This window comes from Salvelinus namaycush, chromosome 21 (genome assembly GCF_016432855.1).
Source record: "Salvelinus namaycush isolate Seneca chromosome 21, SaNama_1.0, whole genome shotgun sequence".
In the NCBI taxonomy this organism is placed as follows: domain Eukaryota; kingdom Metazoa; phylum Chordata; class Actinopteri; order Salmoniformes; family Salmonidae; genus Salvelinus; species Salvelinus namaycush.
In genome coordinates, this window is record NC_052327.1 from 11,379,485 (window position 1) to 11,400,724 (window position 21,240).

General features: G+C 48.3%; 1 protein-coding gene across 1 annotated transcript; it reads left to right on the plus strand.

The window, feature by feature from the left end:
• Positions 1 to 6,268: 6,268 nt before the first annotated feature.
• znf609a (zinc finger protein 609a) lies at positions 6,269 to 20,789 on the plus strand. The gene is made up of 8 exons (XM_039017990.1): positions 6,269 to 6,487; positions 7,742 to 7,889; positions 9,920 to 10,007; positions 12,406 to 14,821; positions 15,018 to 15,495; positions 15,675 to 16,013; positions 16,307 to 16,385; positions 16,753 to 20,789. Exons 1-7 carry the CDS (start codon positions 6,269 to 6,271, stop codon positions 16,378 to 16,380), a joined length of 3,762 nt encoding a protein of 1,253 aa, XP_038873918.1. The 3' UTR covers positions 16,381 to 16,385; positions 16,753 to 20,789.
• The last annotated feature ends 451 nt before the right edge of the window (positions 20,790 to 21,240 follow it).

Genomic DNA, 21,240 nt, shown 5'->3' on the forward strand with positions numbered 1-21,240 from the left:
TGACGCTCTCTCGTGCGTACACATTTTGACGCAGTTGACTGCATTTTCTCTGTGCGATTTCGGCTTAACTCACAGTTCACCCTGTGGCGGTTGCTGCGGGGGAGCTGAGAGAGAGCGACTAGCTGGTTCTCATCCTCCTCATCCCATCCTCCCCTCTCCTATGTCCCCCGCCCTTCTTCCTCCTCTCCCTCTAGTGTTGATTCAGTGGCTCGTTTGAGGCGGTCGCCGTGTGGCTCATGCGGTGTGAGTCGTCCCCCCCAGGACTCTTTCTACCGCAGCAGCAGCCCCCCCCCCCTCCTCGCCTGACAAACGTGGAGAGTAAGCACTGGGGGCAGCCTCTCGGATAAACAATAGGCCATCGACATCAGAGGCTCAACAGCATCTGCTTTAGAGCAGGAGAGAGACGCAAGGAGTGTGGAAGGAGAGCAGCCATGGCAAGGTTACCCCCCTCGGTGACGTCATCTGCCTCTTCACGGATTTCTAAGGCGCTAGAGGATGGCGATATAATACAAGTCGTTAGTCAATATATTCTGCGTATTTTCCCCTTTGTTGGTGCAATTGCACATCACTCAGCTCGTCAGCTCCGTATCCCCAGCTTCCTTAATTAAAGTGGGTCGCGTTGTTTTATTCGTTTTCTAATAAAGGACACCAACCATTGCTAGGGATATTTGATTACTGAATGCTGACCTTCTTAGACGTGCATTATTTATTTTATTTTGCCGTGTAGATCAATGAGCAGCCCCATGCTAGACCTGACAGGGTGAATGAAGTGCAGGCTGGGGTGGAGGAGGCGCCCCTGACGCACGCACACACGCATACACATGCTCGTTTAACCCCCTAAGGTCAATGTTTGTGCCCCCTTGGAAATGAAATTTGCGTAATAAAAAAATAGCTCATGCCCCATTAAAATGACCTTAGACGAGAAGCGCCCTCTACCTTGTTTTTCATATTATTTATCATAAAAATAGCAAAACACATTCATATGACTAATAATAACATTAATAGATTTGCTTTATATAGCTAGCGTTTCTAATACAGAATCTCCAAGTCGCTTTAAGAAAAAAAAAAAAAAAACTAAACAATTCAGGCAGCTGGCAGGTCATTGGAGATGGTCTTCCACAGATAGATAATAAGCTGGAGATATCAGTATTTTTTGCATATCAAAAATGCATATCAATCCTTCTATGTCACACTTCCCTTATCTGCAGTGAAAGGTGACAGAGCTAGAGCGTGTTTGTCAGACCACGAGACATTCCGAAAATCGGTTTTCATCAGTGTCTTAAAAAAATCGTCTGCAGCTTCTGAACGGTTTGGCCTACAAAACTATTATGGCCCCTCTGGAAAGATGAGACTCTCACAAACACGATGGTGTTCTCCGTTTTGTGACTCGTCTGAAGTCGGTACAGCCGATCTGCCAACTTATGTCTGTAGCTTCCGAACAGTTATGGCTACACACTAATATGTATAACTTCAGAACAAAATCCCTTTGTATCTGTTATACAATGCGTTCATAGAGACTAATAGCAGTAAGGCCAAAATAGAAAATGTCATACATTTAAAAAATATATTTTTGGGGGGGATACTTCAAGGGCTCTTAATGGTTTATCAAATAGCAAAATGATACTTGGTATGACCTTCTTAAAACAATTCCATAGAGCTTAGTAGAACCCCCCCTTCCCCCAGCTTAGACAGGGCTTAGACTCTTATGGGTTAAGCACAAACACACAGACACACACAGACACACCGTCAGTCAAAGCAGCCAGCGATGCCACACTTACACATCTCTGCTTGCTGGGAAGAGCGAGAAAAACGTCAGGAAGAGAGGAGTGGCATTTGGCGGCAATGCTGGGACTGAAATAATGAAAATCCTGCTGGGATTGGACCCTGACCCCCGGGGGTCATGCTCGCTGTTGTAGCGTCGTCAGCCCGTTCCAGGCCCCCCATATACTGCTGCTGATGCTTCCAAAATGTCAGGGGTGCACGCAATGCCGTCGGGGGTAACGCCAAATAATATATGTATTTTTTTTTTTTCACATTTTCAAACAGTCCATTTATATTTCCCAACGGGGCTATAGATTTGGGTGAGTTTTTTTCTCTCGCCTGACTTGCCTTGTTTCACTTCCAAAAATAAAATTAACCATCTAGTGTTCAACGAAATAACCAACACAATGTCAAATACAGGTAGCCTAGTCAAATAATTAACATCCAATCACATTAACCGTTACTCTCTCGCAGGAATTCCACTAACGGTCCAAATGTAGCCAAACGTAACTGATGACACAAAAGCCATGACACAGAGAATAGTGGAGTGGTAATGCGCGTGCAAGCAGTTGTTCCCGACACCACTTGGGTACACTGCAGCATCTACCGAGAGGCTCTTGCTGCTTGGGAATGCCTGACAGCTTGAAAGACGTTTTGGACAGTACAGTGAAAAAGGTTTACTTTGTTAACCTCTCTAGGATAGGTGGGACGGTAGCGTCCCACTTGGCCAAAATCCAGAAAAATGTAGCGCGCCAAATTCAAATATATTACTATAAAAATCAAACTTTCATTAAATCACACATGTAAGATACCAAATTAAAGCTACACTCGTTGTGAATCAAGCCAACATGTCAGATTTCAAAAAGGCTTTTCGGCGAAAGCATAAGATGCTATTATCTGATGATAGCACAACAGTAAACAAAGAGAGTGTAGCATATTTCAACCCTGCAGGCACAACACAAAACGCAGAAATAAAATATAAATCATGCCTTTGACGAGCTTCTTTTGTTGGCACTCCAATATGTCCCATAAACATCACAAATGGTCCTTTTGTTCAATTAATTCCGTCCATTTATATCCAAAATGTCAATTTATTTGGCGCGTTTGATCCAGAAAAAAACAGCTTCCAATTTGCGCAACGTCACTACAAAATATCTCAATAGTTACGTGTAAACTTTGCCAAAACATTTCAAACTACTTTTGTAATACAACTGTAGGTATTTTTAAACGTTAATAATCGATCAAATTGAAGACGGGACTATCTGTGTTCAATACAGGAAGACAACAAACTGACGGTACTTTTCGAGTCATGCACCTCTCTCAAAAAGTACTCTTCAAGTGACAGTCATTCAAGATGGCCGTACTTCTTCATTACACAAAGGAATAACCTCAACCAATTTCCAAAGACTGGTGACATCCAGTGGAAATGTTTTATTTAATCAGAAGCCACTGCCAGATTTCTGGATTGGGCTGTGCTCAGAGTATCCTGCCTTGGCAAATCGTGCTGTTATTAAGATACTGATGCCCTTTGCAACCACGTACCTATGTGAGAGTGGATTCTCGGCCCTCACTAAAACTAAATACAGGCACAGACTTTGTGGGAAATGATTTAAGACTGAGACTCTCTCCAATACAACCAAACATTGCAGAGTTATGTGCATCCTTTCAAGCACACCCTTCTCATTAACCTGTGGTGAATTATTCACATTTTTCGATGAACAAATATGCAAGATGGTTAAATAAAGAGCAAAATGATTGATTATTATTATTTGTGCCCTGATCCCATAAGAGCTCTTTGTCAGTTCCCACGAGCCGGGTTGTGACAAAAACTCACCCTCATTCTTATGTTTAATAAATGTATTGTATAGTGTGTTTTGTAGCAAGCTGACAACGATGGCAAAAAACAACATTTGAGAGTGCGCTGACCCTGGTGCTAGAGGGGGGTACGCAGCTGGAGGTTGAATGTTTGAAGGGGTACGGGACTATAAAAAGTTTGGGAACCACTGCTCTAAAAGTCTAGTGCCCTTAAAGTGCCGCCCAGAAAAGCCTCCACCCCACCAACACTCCCCTCGCGGCAGGGCCGGCTGGCGCTACATGCCAGGGAGAAGTCAAGCAGACAGTGTGCCAACACAGTGCAGGCAGTGCCCACACCAATGACCCGGCAGCAGACCTCTGTCAGAGGTTTGAGAGCAACTAAGAGAAACGGCCAAGACCCACGCTCACGCCCCCGCTGTGGGATTGCCATGGCTACGAGCGTCTGCACCCGGCCATATTTTTATTTAATGTGTTATGATTTGGGGATTAAGTCAACATTGAACGCACGCCAGCTTTTTTTGCTGAAGAATTCCGTGTTGTTTGGATAAAGAATGGTGAAAAAATGTGCAAGAGGAGGGAACGGAGAGTTGAGCAGTGGAGAGAGCTGTGGGGAGTGAGATGTTTATTGTTGGAGCACTGCCACGCTGTTTGAAACAATTGGTTGCGAAGCCCGCTAAGAGGCGGCTCTGGGCCTCACAGCTGAGAAAGCCCTTCAAGCTCAGAGCTCAAAATTCAGCCTTGTCACTCGGTCCAACCTGGCTTGTCAGAAAGTCCCATGAGATGTTACTACAGAGAGAACAGCTGGTACCGCTGCTTGCTATTGTCCCTGTCCACTAAGAATGTAATGATGATGGAAACTGTGAATGTCTAGTTTGTCTATGTAGGCGAGCCAGTCTGAACAGACAAATACACACACACACACACTGCGAGGAGCCCTGAGGGGATTCTGCAGTTTCCCTGGCGTTTATTCACTCGGTGGTTCGTGTGTCAGTGAAGCCTGCTCGCTACTCATCCACTACACCCCTCAGTCTTTCACTCTGCCTCTCCCAGAGCCGTGGTTTTGGCCTCCGTTCTCAGCTCTCTCGTTCCTTTTCAATCAGTCTACCCCATCTGTCCAGTTAGACCTCCCTTCACTCCATCCATGGTCTATCTCACTCGTTCTTGGGTTCGGACCAACCCGCAGCGAGGCAGCTAGCCAGCCCTAGTGTACATTCAATCTAGTCCAGCACAGCTCCAACCCAGCCCCGCTGCACTAGACAGTTTTTGAATGAAAATTGACACTGGCCGGATGACAATCCCCCCCCCCCCTCTCCATTGTTGACAACTCAATGATTTTCATACGCATACTAAAAAAGCTAGATTGGGGTGGGAGGTCAACTCTGCGAATACAGTGGCTTGTGTGTTAGTTAGGTGTTGACATTTTGAGATGGAGATTAAAGGTATACAGCGTGTGTGGTCAATGGCCAGACACATGAGAACAGTTAATAAGGACTAGTACAACAGGGAGCGGGCAGGAGACAGTCAGGCCCTCAACGGAACTGAAAAAAGGGGCTATTCTCTCACTCTCCTCTTCCCATTAAGCGGGTCACTCAGCTGTGCTGAATGACTAGTGGGGTGATTACAAAAGAGGAGCTCTCTCCAGTGGGAGACCCCCACACCCTGGTCATGTGATCCCGCTAGTCAGAGGAGGCAGTGGCCGTAGCCGCCGCGCCACAGGATCAAGACCTTATCGGCGTCACAGATATGTGTTGTGAATGGCAACTTCACCCCATCCATTTGCTGACGCTTGCTGAGGTGGTATATTTTAATTTGTTCCTGAGGTAAACAAGTTTATGTCGTCTACCTCCCCAGATGTCAGTTATTAGGCTACGCCCAATTATTTGAACAAAAATAGGAGAAGCACCAATGTGGCATGAGGTATCCATATTGGCACGTTTACAGAGACACATTTAATTGAAATGCCATATTGTGTTAAACCTTACAAAAAATATAGCAGTTTGGAAACTGCAGTAAAAGTGCAGTAACTGCAGTCGACTGTGGTATTTTGGACACAGTAATTGCGGAATAACTGCAGTTATACTGCATTGTACTGCAGTTCAACTGCACTCTGACTTCAATCTTTTTTCGTAAGGGAAGGCTTTGTCCTCATTGGAACAAGATGATAACATGATCACTTTTGAAAGCCCAGCACCACCACAGGTTTCAGCTCTAAGCGCCAAAGTCAAAGCTATAATGTTCTAGCTAGCTTTGTGTGTGTGGGAGAGTGTAATCCAATGCCACAGAAAGGCTGAGTCACGATGGTGGAGTTTATCAGTTACCATTTAACAGGAAAGGGATTTTATTCATTTATCCCTGCAGTTGATCGCCACTGTTCCTTCTCCCCTCCTCACTTGAGCAAACAGATTAAGGCCTTTGTCAAACACTCATAATCCTGTCTCACTCTTGTCAGCACTGTCAACGATATTAAATAATCCCACACAGCTCCCGTCATTACAATGCCTTTTAGACAGCCATTAAGAACATACACTCTCTGTCTCTCAGGCTGGCTATAGGACTGTGCACTAGCAGGTGACAATAGCACAGGCCCTTTTCTCGCCCTTTCTCCATTTACATAGATGCCTTTTGTCCACTGTAGTCTATTTGACCTGCAGTTGGTGAATGGATAAAGTATAATACGACAAGTTAAATGAGAATGGTACCCCCGGTAGCAGGGGTCACAGTGCCTGGGGGCCTCCGAGGACCTGCAGACTTGACCCGCCGTGGGGTAGGGGGGCCTCAAGGGTGCAAGGGAGGAGGATTACGGGAGCCATGCCCACCCATTAATGAAAGGGCGTCCACTGGGGTAAAGATTATTAAACTGGTGACCCAGTCAGGAGAGGCCCCCGGACCCCCAGGCTCCCTCTGGGAGCTTGTCAGCTCTTTGTTGCCATTAGAGAGGCCTTTGATGGGGGAGGCGAGGAGGGGTTAGGGGAGCAGGACTGGAGGTGGTGGTGGAGGTGGTCTTTGTTGCTCTGCGGGGGTAGTGGGAGGGAAGGGATGTGAAATGACAAGGTTCCTAGCTGCTGCACTTAAGAATCAACATGGGGGAAACCGGTTCATGTCTCTCCTAGCTTCTTTCTCACTCAGTGTGCATCTCGCCATTTCACTTTGTTTGTGCTCTTTTCTGTCTACATTTCTCTGCCTCTTTCTCTTTTGCTCTTGTCTACTTACTCTTTCTGGTTCCTCAGTTTGATACAAATGTGCCAGGCTAACGCAGATGTTTTTAGCAAACAGTGGGAAGGGGATAAACCAAGATGGAGCAGGTGGGGGATTTAGAGATTTCAGAGGGGGGTTGGTTGCCTAGTTCACAGAGACTACTTGACTCCTTCACACATCCACTCACACACACCCTTATAAAGTCCTGAAAGATTTGCAACTCAGCCATGAAGAAGGAAAAGGAATTGCCCCCAAATCCTCCAACCCTATCCGGAGATCTGCTCTTTATGCTCTCTGGATGAGTAAAACCCCGGCGAGCTGAGCTTTTTGTCTGAGTTTGGGCTTGTCTGCCGCTCCAGTTTGCTGCTCTTGGCAAGCGCAGTCTGCTGAGAGGTATGCAAAACAGCCTCTGACAGTCCCACACCGCAAGTATGCAAAAAACAGCCAGGCGTTCTCTCTCGCTCTACAATGAGCAACTCTCCAACAGGACTGTCTCACTTATACAAGCCCTACACACCCCAGGCAGACTCGCTGGGAGGGGAAACACATCTGCACACGGAGAGAAAGCGAGAGACTGACACACATTTGTATTGTTAGCCTGAGAAGACTTAATGTTGCGTAGTCTCCCTCCATGTTCTGACTCTGTTCTGTTCTGGGAAGGTTCAGTGCCTGGGGGTTATGTGTAGTGTGGAAGTGAGTGAGTTTTTTGTTGTTTTCTATTCGAAAAACTCCCCAGTGCTTGTGTGGTGGGTCACCTGGTCCATTGTAGCTCAGTTGGTAGCGCATGGCGCTTGTAACGCCAGGGTAGTGGGTTCAATCCCTGGGACCACCCATACGTAAAATGTATGCACGCATGACTGTAAGTCGCTTTGGGTAAAAGCGTCTGCTAAATGGCATTATATTATACTAAAGCTAGGCTAACGCTACAACAGATGGAGACTAGTCGTCTCTGAATTCTCTCATTGTCCAGTGCGCCAGCCAGCCCTTCCCCCACCGCAACCCCGCCCTTATCTCGTCAGTGAGGAATAAACTCGTAATCTGTCGGCCTAAACCCCAGCAGCCCTCGAAGCTCAACATGCGGAAGTACAGAGATCACTTTGTTTACGTCTTTGCTTTGTGTGAGTCTTATCAGTTTCACACTAATGAGTTGATATCTTCAATAAGTGAAAGACCAGGGTAAGAACAATGGCTTTGCAGGTTGAGAATCCGGCAGTATTTCCAGCAACAACTACTGCATTCCAAGCTTTAAAGGAGACGGAGGCAGGGGCCGAGAGCTCTCTGAGCTTCTAAAAAGGAATTAGTCTTCAAGACGCTGTCAGACATGTAGCTTTAATGCTGGCAGACTCGGGTCACCACCAACGACTTATCTGGCACACAGAGGTCACTATCAGAGGATTGACGTGAGCTGCAGGCTTTCAGGCCTGAAAAGCAGCACTGTCTGGGCTTTTTTACCACTTGTTTATCCCTCACGCTGTGGCTACGAGAACATAGGCTAGGTTATACTTATTCATATACACACACACGCAGCTCACACACTTCAACCCACACCTGTGTTTTTACAATTATGTATGTGAATTTAGGGACTTCCCTCACCTGCTTAAAGCACTTATGTGATTTCAGGGACTACATGAATGGTGTGTGTAATAAGCTCAGAAATGGAGCGAATCAGATCTTTTTTTTTATGCTTTGGCTCAGACTTTCTTTACGAGGCTCCGGTGTTGAACGTCAGCGTTGCAGGCCATTTGAAATGACATTTGCGCGCCAGAGTAAATGACATGGAATTGGCAGTGGGCTTTGTTTGTCTTGCATGGTTACCTTTCCAGCAACGCGCTGATGTCATGCTAACTGATTGCAGATGGGATAATTGCTCCTAAGGCGGTTCTGTGTAACGTCTGCCTGGACATAAATGCGCGCACATTTATCATTGTTTGTTTGAACGGCTCGTCTCGTTGAAAATAAATGTTTTTCTCATTGTAATGTAGTGAACTTTTGTTCTACTGGCGTTTTGCTGCTCTGACAAAAACCATATGCACGGCGTATAATAGTGAAAATCTATTGGAACGGTTGTAAAATGTTGGACAGCTATTAGCTATTCAGTTAATTGTGCGTATTCCCGTTCTTGAAACCAAAACAATATTGTCCACTTGAGTTAAGCAACATTATCTTGAATGTCCTGTGTAAACACAATCATTGTGACTGAGATTTATGAGAGAAGCTGCTAAAGGCAAAACGGTCGGCTGACAGAGTTCAGGTCAATTATGAAAGACAAGCCCTCGGGGGAATGTCTCAATGAAATGGAGTGTGTGTGTGTGTGTGGTAGTGATCCAATGGAAGCTCATCCTGTGATACCAACTGCCCCCTAGTGGCCCAAGAGTGCATGGCTGATTCTCTCAGCAGCCAAGCGCACAGATGAGCCGAGCTTCAATCCTCCACTCCCCCTCACTCTTCTAGTATCAAAGTGTCTGCCATCCAATGCGCAAACCATTCGAGAGACAAATTAAAGGCGACAGACCTGGGCTCTCACGACCAGGGAACTCTTTTATATGCCTCAGCTGTTTCCTTCCCCGACACGAAAATACGTTTTTTTTTCCTGTGGAGCCTCTGCAGTCTGCAGGCAGCAATGTCAGATGGAGGACACCATGCCCCTGTTTTTTTCCCTCATTCATCCCTCGCTCAGCTGCATACAAATGGCCGCCTGTCAGTGTACTGTGCTGCTCTTAGGCTGTAATCAGGAACTGCTCTGTTCTAATGGAGGGGGGAGGTGTGTTTGTTAGCAGTTCCGACAGAGAAACCAGCATGCAGCATGCTGAATACTAAACAGTCCCACTATTTTATTCAATACTCTGAGATGCCATTCATTTCAGATTGACCTGAATGTTGCTTAGTGCTGTCTTTTTCGCTTTAGGAATTTATATGAAACCAATGATTAGTATACCAGATTTTAGTACGGTGTTGTATGTTTACCAGTCTATACTGTGTAGGATATATACGTATTTTTGCTAATAATTAGCGGTTCGATTTATATGATCTGTTTATTGTGTGTGTGTTGCGTGGTGGTTTAGACTCTTGGCTGATGGAGGACATGAGATGACAATTCCTCTGTAATCTTCATTACTCATCGTGCCCCCCTCTCTCCTCCTCCTACCAGGTATGCTGGTGGTAAACGTGACCTGGAGAAACAAGACCTATGTGGGAACCCTCCTTGACTGCACAAGGCACGACTGGGCCCCGCCAAGGTAAGCATACAGTAACTCAAATACACACACACTCACTCAAAACATACAAACCCACGCATGCACACACGTTCAAACAGAACATGCGGTCTGGTCTGTCAGACACTTGAAAATAGACAGATATTGGTATGAAGGGCCTCTGGGGCAGATTTTCCCCCATAGCTTTTCCTGTCCTCGGAGCCAGCCGTTATGAATGAAATATCATAGGGTAACGTCTCAGAAGCCCCGCCCCCCCGCTGACACAGGAGTTTTGAAATGCAACATCAGGGGTTGGATAGATTTTTCTCCTCTGCCATCGATCCTGTCAAGAGGAACCATACTGCTGGCTGAGCCTTTCACAGACTTCGACTAAACACGTGCAATGACTGTGTGCAAGCAGCAGCGCAAGTCTCCTATGCTTATGCACGAGTGAAGTGAGTTCGGGAAAAACTGAAAGTATCTCATAAATAGTTTTCCCATACAAAATGTTTATCTCTCACAATCAAATAGGCTTCCCAAAAATAACATGGTGAACGTTTATTTTGATTGACAATTTTTGTGCGTTTATCAGAATCCCGTCAGGTAGCCTGATTTCAGATGTGTCATGTAAAACAAAGGTTATTAGAGAAATCGTTCTTCTTGCAAAGCATTTCTGACACTGCCAGAACTTAAGCGTCAGACCTTAGACCCTGTCACAATGAACGAGCCAAGACGTTTACGACCTAAGAATTTGCCCACGACGTGGAAATGTTGTCTGGGACGGCAAAATTGTGGCAGAAGACGGCTAAAATTGTACGCTCTGTTCTGCCCTTAAGGCCCATGCATCCGACAGAGAGAGAGAGAGCGAAACAATATTTTATGGACTGGACATTTTGTGCTGCTTTGGTGGAATTCTCCACTCTGTCTGGCCTACAATCCTCTCTTGAGTTCTGTATATACCATATTTAAAGAAATAGGCTATAGCAAATGGGAATGGGCAAATTACTCGGAATGTCACTTGAGTGCTGCCCTGCCCTGCGCGTCAGTCAAGTTCAAATATGCTGAACTATCCTCTGTCGCATCACGATGTCGTCACCATCGACGATGACTGTCAGTCATCGTCAATAGACGATGCTATCATAATATTCCCCAACCCTACAGTGGATATGCAAATATAAAGAGTCGATGGGTAATTGTTTCACCAATGTGTTGGTAAGTAAGATTAACAATTGCTATAGTGCTGTAAGCAATCGTCCTTCATCTCCATAGCTTTGTGTGCCCCACAGTAATCTTCTCATGCCATTTAACTGTGTATTCATCCATAATCCAAGTTGCAATTTGTCAGTGGTTCATGTAGAAAAAGCCCAGCCTCACATGCCATCGTCCCAGATCAGATCTACACTGCAGCCGCCTTTCCTGCCGTGCAACACGTCTTTTGATAGAGCTCTGTGACTCTTCTCTCTCGGTCTCTCTCGCTCTGTTCCCTGTTGTGTAAAGGGGGGGATGTTATCTCTTCCTATCTGATCAGTTGCCACGTCACCCTGGCCTAATCTGTCCGAGCCCCGTGGCGCTTGGCGATCTGTCAGAACACACTGGGCTGTCTGGATTGGGGGGGATAACGAGAGGATCAGAATCCGGCACACGTCCGGGGCCTGTTAAAAAAAATACAAATAAAAAAGAGCCCTCTGGAATCGGTGCGGTGATATTAGAAAGAGAGATGCAACAGGATTGAGTCGTTCACCACCTTTCACTTGTATAGTTTTTTTATGTAAGAGAGAGACTTTCTTATGCCACGATTTTGCGGTCCCAGACAACATTTCTGCATCTTGGGCAAATTCTTAGGTCGTAAACGATTGTCTGACGATTAAGCTCTGTCAGTGTCAGAAATGTTGAGCCTTTATCGTGTATTGTAGCTGGTATTACGAGCCGTTCCCGGTGACTGACCAATAGAGACACTGCTGGTACTGAGTATGCATACATTAATATGATTCTTGTGACTAGTCAGATTAATGTAATAGTTTGATTAAAACGTTTACATGCTTTTCAAGAAGAATGATTTCCCTAATAATCTTGTTTACATGACACATCTGAAATCAGGCTACCTGATGGGATTTTGATAAATGCACAAAATTGTCAATCAAAATAAATGTTCACCGTGTTAATTTTGGGAAGCCTATTTGATTCTGAGTTTGGACATAAAAAGTGAAAGGGAGAAAGAGAGGCATTCCCATCTGAGTGTCTCTCTGTTGAACGAGAATGGCAACGGGATTGAGCGCGCTCAATTGAGTGGTTCAACACCTTTGGCTTGTATTGTTTCATATCAGCTGTGACAGTTCCTTATGGCTGTTGGGGATTTCAGGAGGGCAGTGAGTTCTCTGGTTGGAGGAGGAAGGGGGGGGGCTAATGGCCAATAGGTCTAATTCTCTGGTTTCGGTTCTCTTAGGTTCTGTGAGTCCCCCACCAGCGACTTGGAGATGAGGAACGGCCGGGGCCGGGGGAAGAGGATGAGGCCTAACGGCAACACGCCTGTCAACGAGAACAGCAACTCCTCAGACAACAAGGGCAGTGGCACCAGCAAGACGCGCGCCGCCAATAACAGCAGCAAGAGCCGGCGGGGCAGCCAGACGTCGTCGGAGCGCCGCACACCGCCCAACAGCAACACGGAGGATGTCAAGGCCAGCTCGTCGTCGGCCAACAAGCGCAAGAACAAGCCCGCCTCGGACATGGAGCCAAACTCCAGCTCTGAGGACACCAAGGGCAGCAAGCGCATGCGCACCAACTCCAACAGCGGCCCCAGAGGAATGCCCCACCTGCCCCACATCGTCCTCCCCAGCATTCCCACCATTAAGGCAGAGCCCCTTCCCCCGCCACAACTCGACCGAAACTGCCCTTCGCCGGTGCTCATCGACTGCCCGCACCCCAACTGCAACAAGAAATACAAGCACATCAACGGCCTCAAGTACCACCAGGCCCGCGCCCACAACGACGATGACATGAAGTTGGACATGGATGGGGACAGTGAGTACGGAGAGGACTCCACTCTCCACCCCGATCCGGGCAGCTGCAACGGTGCCTCCATCTCTCAGAAGGGCTGCTTGTCCCCGGCCCGCTCAGTCACACCCAAGGGCAGGGGCTTCGAGGCCCAGACTCCATCGCCCTCCTCTGGGAAGTTTGGCTCCAAGCAGAGTAAAAAGAAGCCTTGCGAGGCCGACCCGGAGGCAGTTGGCATGGCCATAGACGGCTGCGAAGACGGGCCCTGCCTAACAGATGAGGCCAGCAATGACGGCATGGACGACAAGAAAGACAGGGCCAAGAAGACGGGTAGCGGCTCCAAGGTGGACAAGCTGGCCCAGAAGGGCATGAAGTCAGCGCGGCCCATCGCCATTGCCATACCACCTCAGCAGCTGTACTCCCTACAGACGGCCGGCGGCTTCCTTGCAGCCAGCCCCGGCTCCACCCCTGCCTTGGGCTCAGTGGTTCAGTCCATTCCCAAGAGCCCGCAGCTGAAAGCCATCCAGCCCAAGCCCTCGGCCCCGGGAGACCCCTCGTCTGTGAACCCAGCTCTGAGCGGCTCGAAGGACAAGAAGAAGAAAGACAAGAAGAAGAAAGAGGCGGGAAAGGAGGGAGACAGCCCCAAAGGGCTAGGGAAAGGGGGGAAGCCGGAAGAAGGCAAGAGCCCATACTCTGAATCCTCGGACCCGGGGAGCAAAGGTGATGGACTCCTGAATGGCTCATCGGACCCCCACCAGAGCCGGCTGGCCAGCATCAAGGCAGAGGCGGACAAGATCTACAGCTTCACCGACAACGCCCCCAGTCCATCCATCGGTGTGGCCAGCAGGATAGAGGCTGGAGGCATGGCCCAACCCCTCACCCCGCTCCACGTGGTCACGCAGAACGGAGCCGACAATTCCTCAGTGAAGACCAACAGCCCGGCCTACTCGGACATCTCAGATGCGGGCGAGGACGGCGAAGGTCGGGTGGAGGGCGCCAAGGGCATCAAGTCCGAGGAGCAGGCTATCCGAGAGGGGGCCAAGAAGGCCCTGTTCCCCGCCCAAACGCCCAGCAAGGAGTCCCCCTACTACCCCGGCTACGAGACCTACTACTCCCCGAACTACGCCAACCCCAACCCCAGCCCGGGGGTGTCGGTCACGGGGGCCACACTGCAGGAGGGGGCCCAGGTCAAGGTAAAGAAAGAGGAGCAGGAGGAGCCAGGCGATGAGGACCGTAAGGTCAAGCAGGAGCTGCAGGAGGACCGTAAGCCTGAGATGGGTGCCTCTGGACCGGGGCAACAGCAGCAGGCCTCAGTCATCCAGCAGCGCTCCAACATGTATATGCAGCCTCTCTACTACAACCAGTATGCCTACGTTCCCCCGTACGCCTACCACCCGGACCAGGCCTACCACAACCACCTGATGAACACTAACCCAGCCTACCGGCAGCAGTACGACGAGAGGCAGCGGCAGGCAGCAGCCGAGCAGCACCGCACCGCCGAGAAGAAATCGGACGCTGCTGGAAAGGACAGGGATCGAGAGGGCTCCTCGGGGAAGGAGCAAAGTGAGGAATGGAAGCAGAAGGCTTCGGTGCCCCCCACCCTCTCCAAGGCCCCCAGTCTCACAGATTTGGGCAAAGGAGGGCCACCCCAGGGCAAGCTGTCCAAAGATCACTCGTCTTCCTTGGAGCAGGCCAAGTCATCGGTCATCATGCCCAAGGGTGAGGATGCCAAGGCGCCGGCCCAGCAGGCCGAGGGGCTGAAGATGAAGCTGAGCGAGGGAGGGCACCATGGGAAGAGGGAGGAGCTCAAGGCGGGCATAGAGTCGGGCAGGCCCTCGGCCATGGAGCAGGGCATGTGGTACAGACAGGTAACATGACCCAGCTTTGTTTGAATCTGTTGATTTTGATTGGATGTTTTAACGTAAAGAGCCACCCATTCAAAATTTGCAGTATACATTTATTTTTTTTGTATTTTGGGAAATGTTTGAGTGAATTTTAAAAAATGTGTAAGACACAACTGTTGAGATATTGTCTGGAATGAGATATATGTTGTGGTGTTTTCAGGAGCCTGACTCGCGGCTGTGGCCTTACGTTTACCCCAGCAAGTACCCTGAGGCCCAGAAACCACAGGACGAGGAGCGGTGGAAAGAGGAACGCGACAGGGAACGGGAAAGAGACCGAGATCGAGCAGACCGAGAAAGGGACAGGGACCGAGACAACCGAGACAGGGAACGGGACCGAGACAGAGACCGAAAGGGCAAGGAGGGCAGGGATGAGAGGGCTCGGTCCAAAGACGCCACCCCCAAGGAGGAGATCAAAGAGGTGGCTGAGCCCCGGTCGTCGTTGGCGGCCTCTGAGGAGCACCGGGGGATGGTGAAGGACCCGAGGGCCACTGCTGCCCACATGCAGTTCTCCTCTCCTCTGGCCCAGCACCAGGGCTACATTCCCTACATGCACGGAGCCTACGGCTACGGCCAGGGCTATGACCCCAGCCACCCGGGCTACCGCGGGATGCCCTCGGTCATGATGCAGAACTATCCTGGTAAGAGTTAATGCCTGGGATACATACACCTCTTCCAATGGGATTGTATTTTCACTCTGTACTATGATATGTACAAAAATGACTTGGTGTATTAATTCCTGACATTTCCTGCTTTGATTGTAAATGGAAACGTGGAATCGACTCGTGTCATGGTGTCTAACCACCTCTGTCACCCCCAGGTTCCTACTTCTCCTTCTCTCCCTATGGCAGTAAAATGGGGCCAGGCGAAGAGGGCGGCGAGAAGGCGTCGCGCGCCAGCCCCACGGTCAGCGGCAAGTCCGCCTCGGAGGCCAAGGCCCTGGACATCCTTCACCAGCACGCCAGCCAGTACAAGAGCAAGTCGCCGACAGTCGGCGACAAGACCCCCTTGCACGAACGGGAACGGGAGCGCGCCGCTTCCGAACGAGACCGAGACATGGACCGGCCGCGCTCCTCGCCCTCGCAGCGCATCCTGCCTTCCCATCACCACCTGGGCTACCCGCTTCTCTCGGGGCAGTACGACCTGTCCTATGCCACAGGTGAGTAACGGATGGACGCCCACAAACGGGCTCAAGCACACGGAACACATCTCTCTCTGCCTTTGGTGTTCAATTAGCTAACTGCTCAAATGGAGCGCTTTTCTATGCTAATCACATCTGTCAAATTATATAACTTTGCAAGGCCCTTTTCTCCCACCTAAGGTACTATAGAAAAGGTACAGTAGTACCACGCAATCCATGAGTAGCCAAACTTGGTGTAGGAGTGTATTGACAAAAGTTGGAGTCATTATTAGTATATGGAGGCATATCTAACGTTAGCTCTTCCTTCACAGGTCTCTCCTCATCAGCCATTGTTGCCAGTCAGCAAGCCTCCGCCCCCTCCATGTACCCCCCTGCACGGAGGTGAGAATGGTAAGCAAGAACCAGAACCCCTTCACAGCTCCAGAGGACAAAAAATGCTGCATACACACACACACAGCTAGTACCTTAGTCAAAGCTGCTACTGACTACTAGAAGGATTTCCAGTTGTTTGATGACAAACATACATTGCATTCTATGGTGCCCTCTGCTGGACACAATATGAACGAACGTCAACTACATTTTATTCCAAGCATCATTCGAGAAAACAGAATGTGTGATCCTCCGTAGGGCGTTACTACAATATAGGCTTGATTTAAGCCATGCTAAATACAGGCCAATCATCTTGTTGAATGTGGATTTTAAAATTCTTGCCGTTGCTGTTGTATAACTCTCCCTGTGTCTTTTTTTCCCCCCACAGGGAGACCTGATTGGCTGACCTCAACCTTGCCTGGAGCCATGTGACTGGATCACATGAGGAAGCGTGCTGCGGCGCTCGTTTTTAGACATCAGTTCAATGGTGTTTGTTGTACTTTTAGTTGATTTTGCCTGGTTGTTCCGGCTGATCTGGTTCCTCCGCCCTCAGCTTCATTGGTGGCCACCCCACAGCAAGGCTTCCTGTGGCTTGGTTGAGGGCTCACCGAGCCCACCTCCTCTGGTACCGCGCGGTCAACCAACCACCCACCCAGCCAGTCCATTGACTCCTTTGCACTGCTGAGACATTCACAGGAAGGACTAAAAGGCCTGAAAAAAGGCCTGATGAGACTGGCATGTTCTGATGGGGTGAGGCCCATCGACAGCCATTTTGGAACTAGAGAGTGCAAAAGGGAGAGGAGGTTGATCAGAAACAAACTGGATTAAGTTTGAAATCACTACATGGGAATATGGACTTAATGGATTGTTCACGGATCCTGGGCCTTAGCGTAATAGAGTTGCAGCTTAACTTGAGGGAGTGTGTTGTTTCGTCCATCCACCAACCTACCCACTGACCCTGAGGACATCTTGAGACATTCATTGCAATGGACCCATTTTTTTTTTCTTTTTCGGTTGTGTTTTTTTGGGAGGGGGGGTGGTTGTTGTTTGGGCCAGAGGAGGGACCTACTGGTGTCCTCATCCCTCTCCACCACTCTGGGCTTTCTATGCAAGCCGAAGCTGCTCATCTCCATACACTGACAGAAACAGCCCTCCTCTCTGTCTGTTCAGTTTCAGGGGGAGGAACTTTCAAGTTCACAATGTGGGGTTTTTGTTGTGAAAAGTTATCATCCACCTACTTGAGTTTGTTCAGAGAGTAAACAATATCCGTGTTAGTTTTTTGTTGTTGTATGAGGCTCTTGTGAGTTGTTCATTCCACGTCTTGGCTTGACTACCCTGTTTCCATCTCACTCTGACCCAGTAAGGAAACTCCCTTGGCTGTTTGCTGCTGCTTCGAACACTACTGGCCTCCCAGTGGCGTCGGCGGCGGCAGCTGTGTCGTGGTTTTCCTTTTCCAAAGGGTCATCCAGTTTACAAAGCAGCACCAATGCATCCGCTACGGCTACAGCTCCCAGCTGCTCAGCGAGGGCCCCGCCTTAGAGGGAGAGGACACATCTGTGCCAGGAGGTATTTTGGCTCCGAGAGAGAAGAGGAACGGAGGGGGGAGGAGTGTAGTATAGATGCACCATTCAGGGGCTCTCCAAGCTCTGTGACCCGGAAAGGGAAGGAGAAAGATGCACTGATCGGAAAGGCCGTCTGGATTCTTCAGATGCGGCCTCTGGTTCTATAGAACCATCTATCCAAGCCATCCATCCTCACTGGACACTGCAGAGGCTGGAAGAGGAGAGAGGGCCCATAGAGCCATCCATCCAGCTCCTACAGTACATATGGCATTTGTTTTGGCTGTTGTGGGCCCCAAGTGTCAGTTTGTGGACATGGAAGCTGTCTGGAACCCACAGGACTTTGTATGTGAACAGTTGGCAACTGTCTGCAAGCCACAATCTGGCTACTGCTGCTAGTCTCTCACCAAACTGCATCATGGGATGGCCGCAGTCCTCCCTCATCAGTGGACATCTAAGAACACAGAGGGAGGCTCTCACCGGGCACTCTCCAGAGCTGTCGATGGATGCTCAGTAGATATGGCAGCTGCTGCACTCGCTATCCCTCTGATCTAGTGTGTAGTGCTGGAGAGACAGGCAGCTCACTCCTGTATATTTATTAGAGGACTCTTAGTCACGGAGTGCTGTGTTACTGGGAGTTGGCACATGCCCCTGTACTATATTTGGTGAATGAAAGCAATTGTGAAATGGAATCTCTCCTGCAGGCCCACATCCCCTCCCATCATATCTCTCTCCCCTTTCCAACGATCTCTGTCGTGTGTGTGTGTGTGTGTGTGTGTGTGTGTGTGTGTGTGTGTGTGTGTGTGTGTGTGTGTGTGTGTGTGTGTGTGTGTGCCTGCATGGTGTAAGACGGAACTGTAACGCGTTAGCCCAACACATAGTCCTTCACAGCGGAGCAAGCCGTGTGCACGTTTGCTTTGGGACACTTCCTATCAGCTCTCTCTCTTTTTCCCACACGCACTCACTATTGTGGTTTTCTGTATATAGTGTACAGAGGAATTATTTTAAAAAGGTTTGTTCGATGCTATTGAAAAAATGTCCTACTTTAAATTTTTTGGGGTCTGTTAGCCTTCTCTTTTTTCCCTAACATTCTTGATATAATATGACAAACTGTAGCTGGCGTAACAGCTTTAGAATTGAAGTGTTGTGATAATTTTTACCCCTCCCTCCCTGGACCCCACCCTTTCAGAAGCTTGTTGTCCCGCCTCGAAGCCCATGACGCCATTTTACTCCCTTCTTCGCGCACGTTCCCAAGCCGCCTCAAGGAAAACAATGTCACATTTCCACATGTCATTGTAACCGTCACTCCTTTGTTGTCGTTGTTTTTCGGTTCCACGAGATGCTGCTCGTGAATGCAGTTTGTTGGCTGGGAGTTGGTACATGATGACTTTCTGCCGTGATAGACAAAGTAGAGGACGGGAGCGAGACGGGCTGAGAGCAGAGCAGCTGTCTAGAGGGTTGATAGAGAGGTAAAACACAGCAGATTCTCCCAGCCGGTCCACTCCTCTCCCGTTTAATGGTGCCCATCGATCCCACCACCGCCGCACAGCACCCGCCCCGCCCGCTAAAAACAGTCAATCTGATTCGCTCTGATGCTTTTATTACCCTTCATGGATCCGGCTTGCTCGGGAGCGCAGCACGGAAAGTCTGAAATAATAAATTAGATTTGTGGTTTTTGTATTGTTGTGTGATTTAGGGCCGGGTCAAAATTTACGTTGGGGTGGGGTCGGATATAGAGGAGGGTTGTGTGTTTTTTTTACTGGGCACAGGGGAGGGTAGTTTACATTCACCATTTAGCAGCTTTTACTATATAATTTCTTCCATCCTAGCCAAATGTCCTCATCTGCTTGCATGTCAAGGTGTTTCGGTACTTCTTTTATGCACTACGTTTTTCCATGTGCTAACTTCTTACTGTACCACAGGTCAGTATAGTCTAACAGTATATCCTTCCCTCTATTCACCATTCATAGTGACAATAATGGTAGGTGGATCGTTTGTCCAGATCTGGTTAACTAGCAATCATACCACGCATAAAATTATTCAAAGCTGCACCAATTCTCTATATAAATCCACAAGAACATAAAGGAATAGCTGATAGGCAGCAGAGAGGCCAGGTGTCTCATTGCACATGAAATAACAGTCAAGACATGAAGCTCCCCTATAGATCTTGTTTAGGGACAATAAAAATGATCCTACCCTAGACTAGCCTACAACGCCACAATGCATTGAATAATTGCATTAATGTTTTCAAGCGACTACAACATTCTAGTCTAGGCTGTAAACTGTAGTGAAAATGGCATTTCGATAACGCCGCAAAAGCCCTGTTTATATGAATGTTTTCATTCCATTTGGACCAGTTGTGGGTCTAGAAAATCACAGTAGCAGGCCAGTCCAGCTGTACTTTCTCCTTCTGGTACCGAATGCGCTGTCTGTTGCGGATCATCATTCTCCCAAGTGGTCCTATAATAATGTAGCCACATGGGCCTATGCTCCCAGCAGGCCCAGTGATTCAGGAAAGATTCACCTGCGTTCTGCCTCCTCTCTGATCCGAACGGCTATTCCTCGCGCAACTAGAACCATAGCGCTTCAATATAGCCTAAATGTTTGTCATTTAACTTTTTAAATGTATTACCTTTTATGTGTGGCATAAACACAACCAGTCACAATGTTTCAATCTGATTAGGCTACTTCAAAAGTCTCCCTAGGATACCTGCACACATTCATCCACTCCACTCTAATATAATTCCGGCATCCGAACTGCGCACTGGCTATTTTTATTTCATTTAACCTTTTATTTAACTAGGCAAGTCAGTTAAGAACAAATTCTTATTTACAATGCCGGCCTACCCTGACCCGGACGATGCTGGGCCAATTGTGCGCCGCCCTATTGGACTCTCAATCACTGCCGGTTGTGATACACCCTGGAATCGAACCAGGGTCTGTAGTGACGCCTCTAGCACTGAGATGGAGTGCCTTAGACCGCTGCGTCACTCGGGAGCCCATTTGAGGAATAGAAAGAATAGAAAGAGCCATCTGTTACAAAACACCAAAATGTTTAGTAACATTCTGAGATTGTCAAGCCAAGCCTTCGATACTGGGTACAACATAGGGAGGGATGCATTTTCTGTTTGTCGAGATTGACATAATCCATTTAATTTTGGTGTTGAAAACACAAAACATGATGTTGAAGGGACCGAAATTGGTAATCCGTGTGCAGTTATGCTTTGCTTATTGGTTGTGTGGTGCATTGGCACAGAAACCTGTTGGTGGACAATTAGTTGCATATATTTTCTATAAATATAGCATCAAAATGTTGA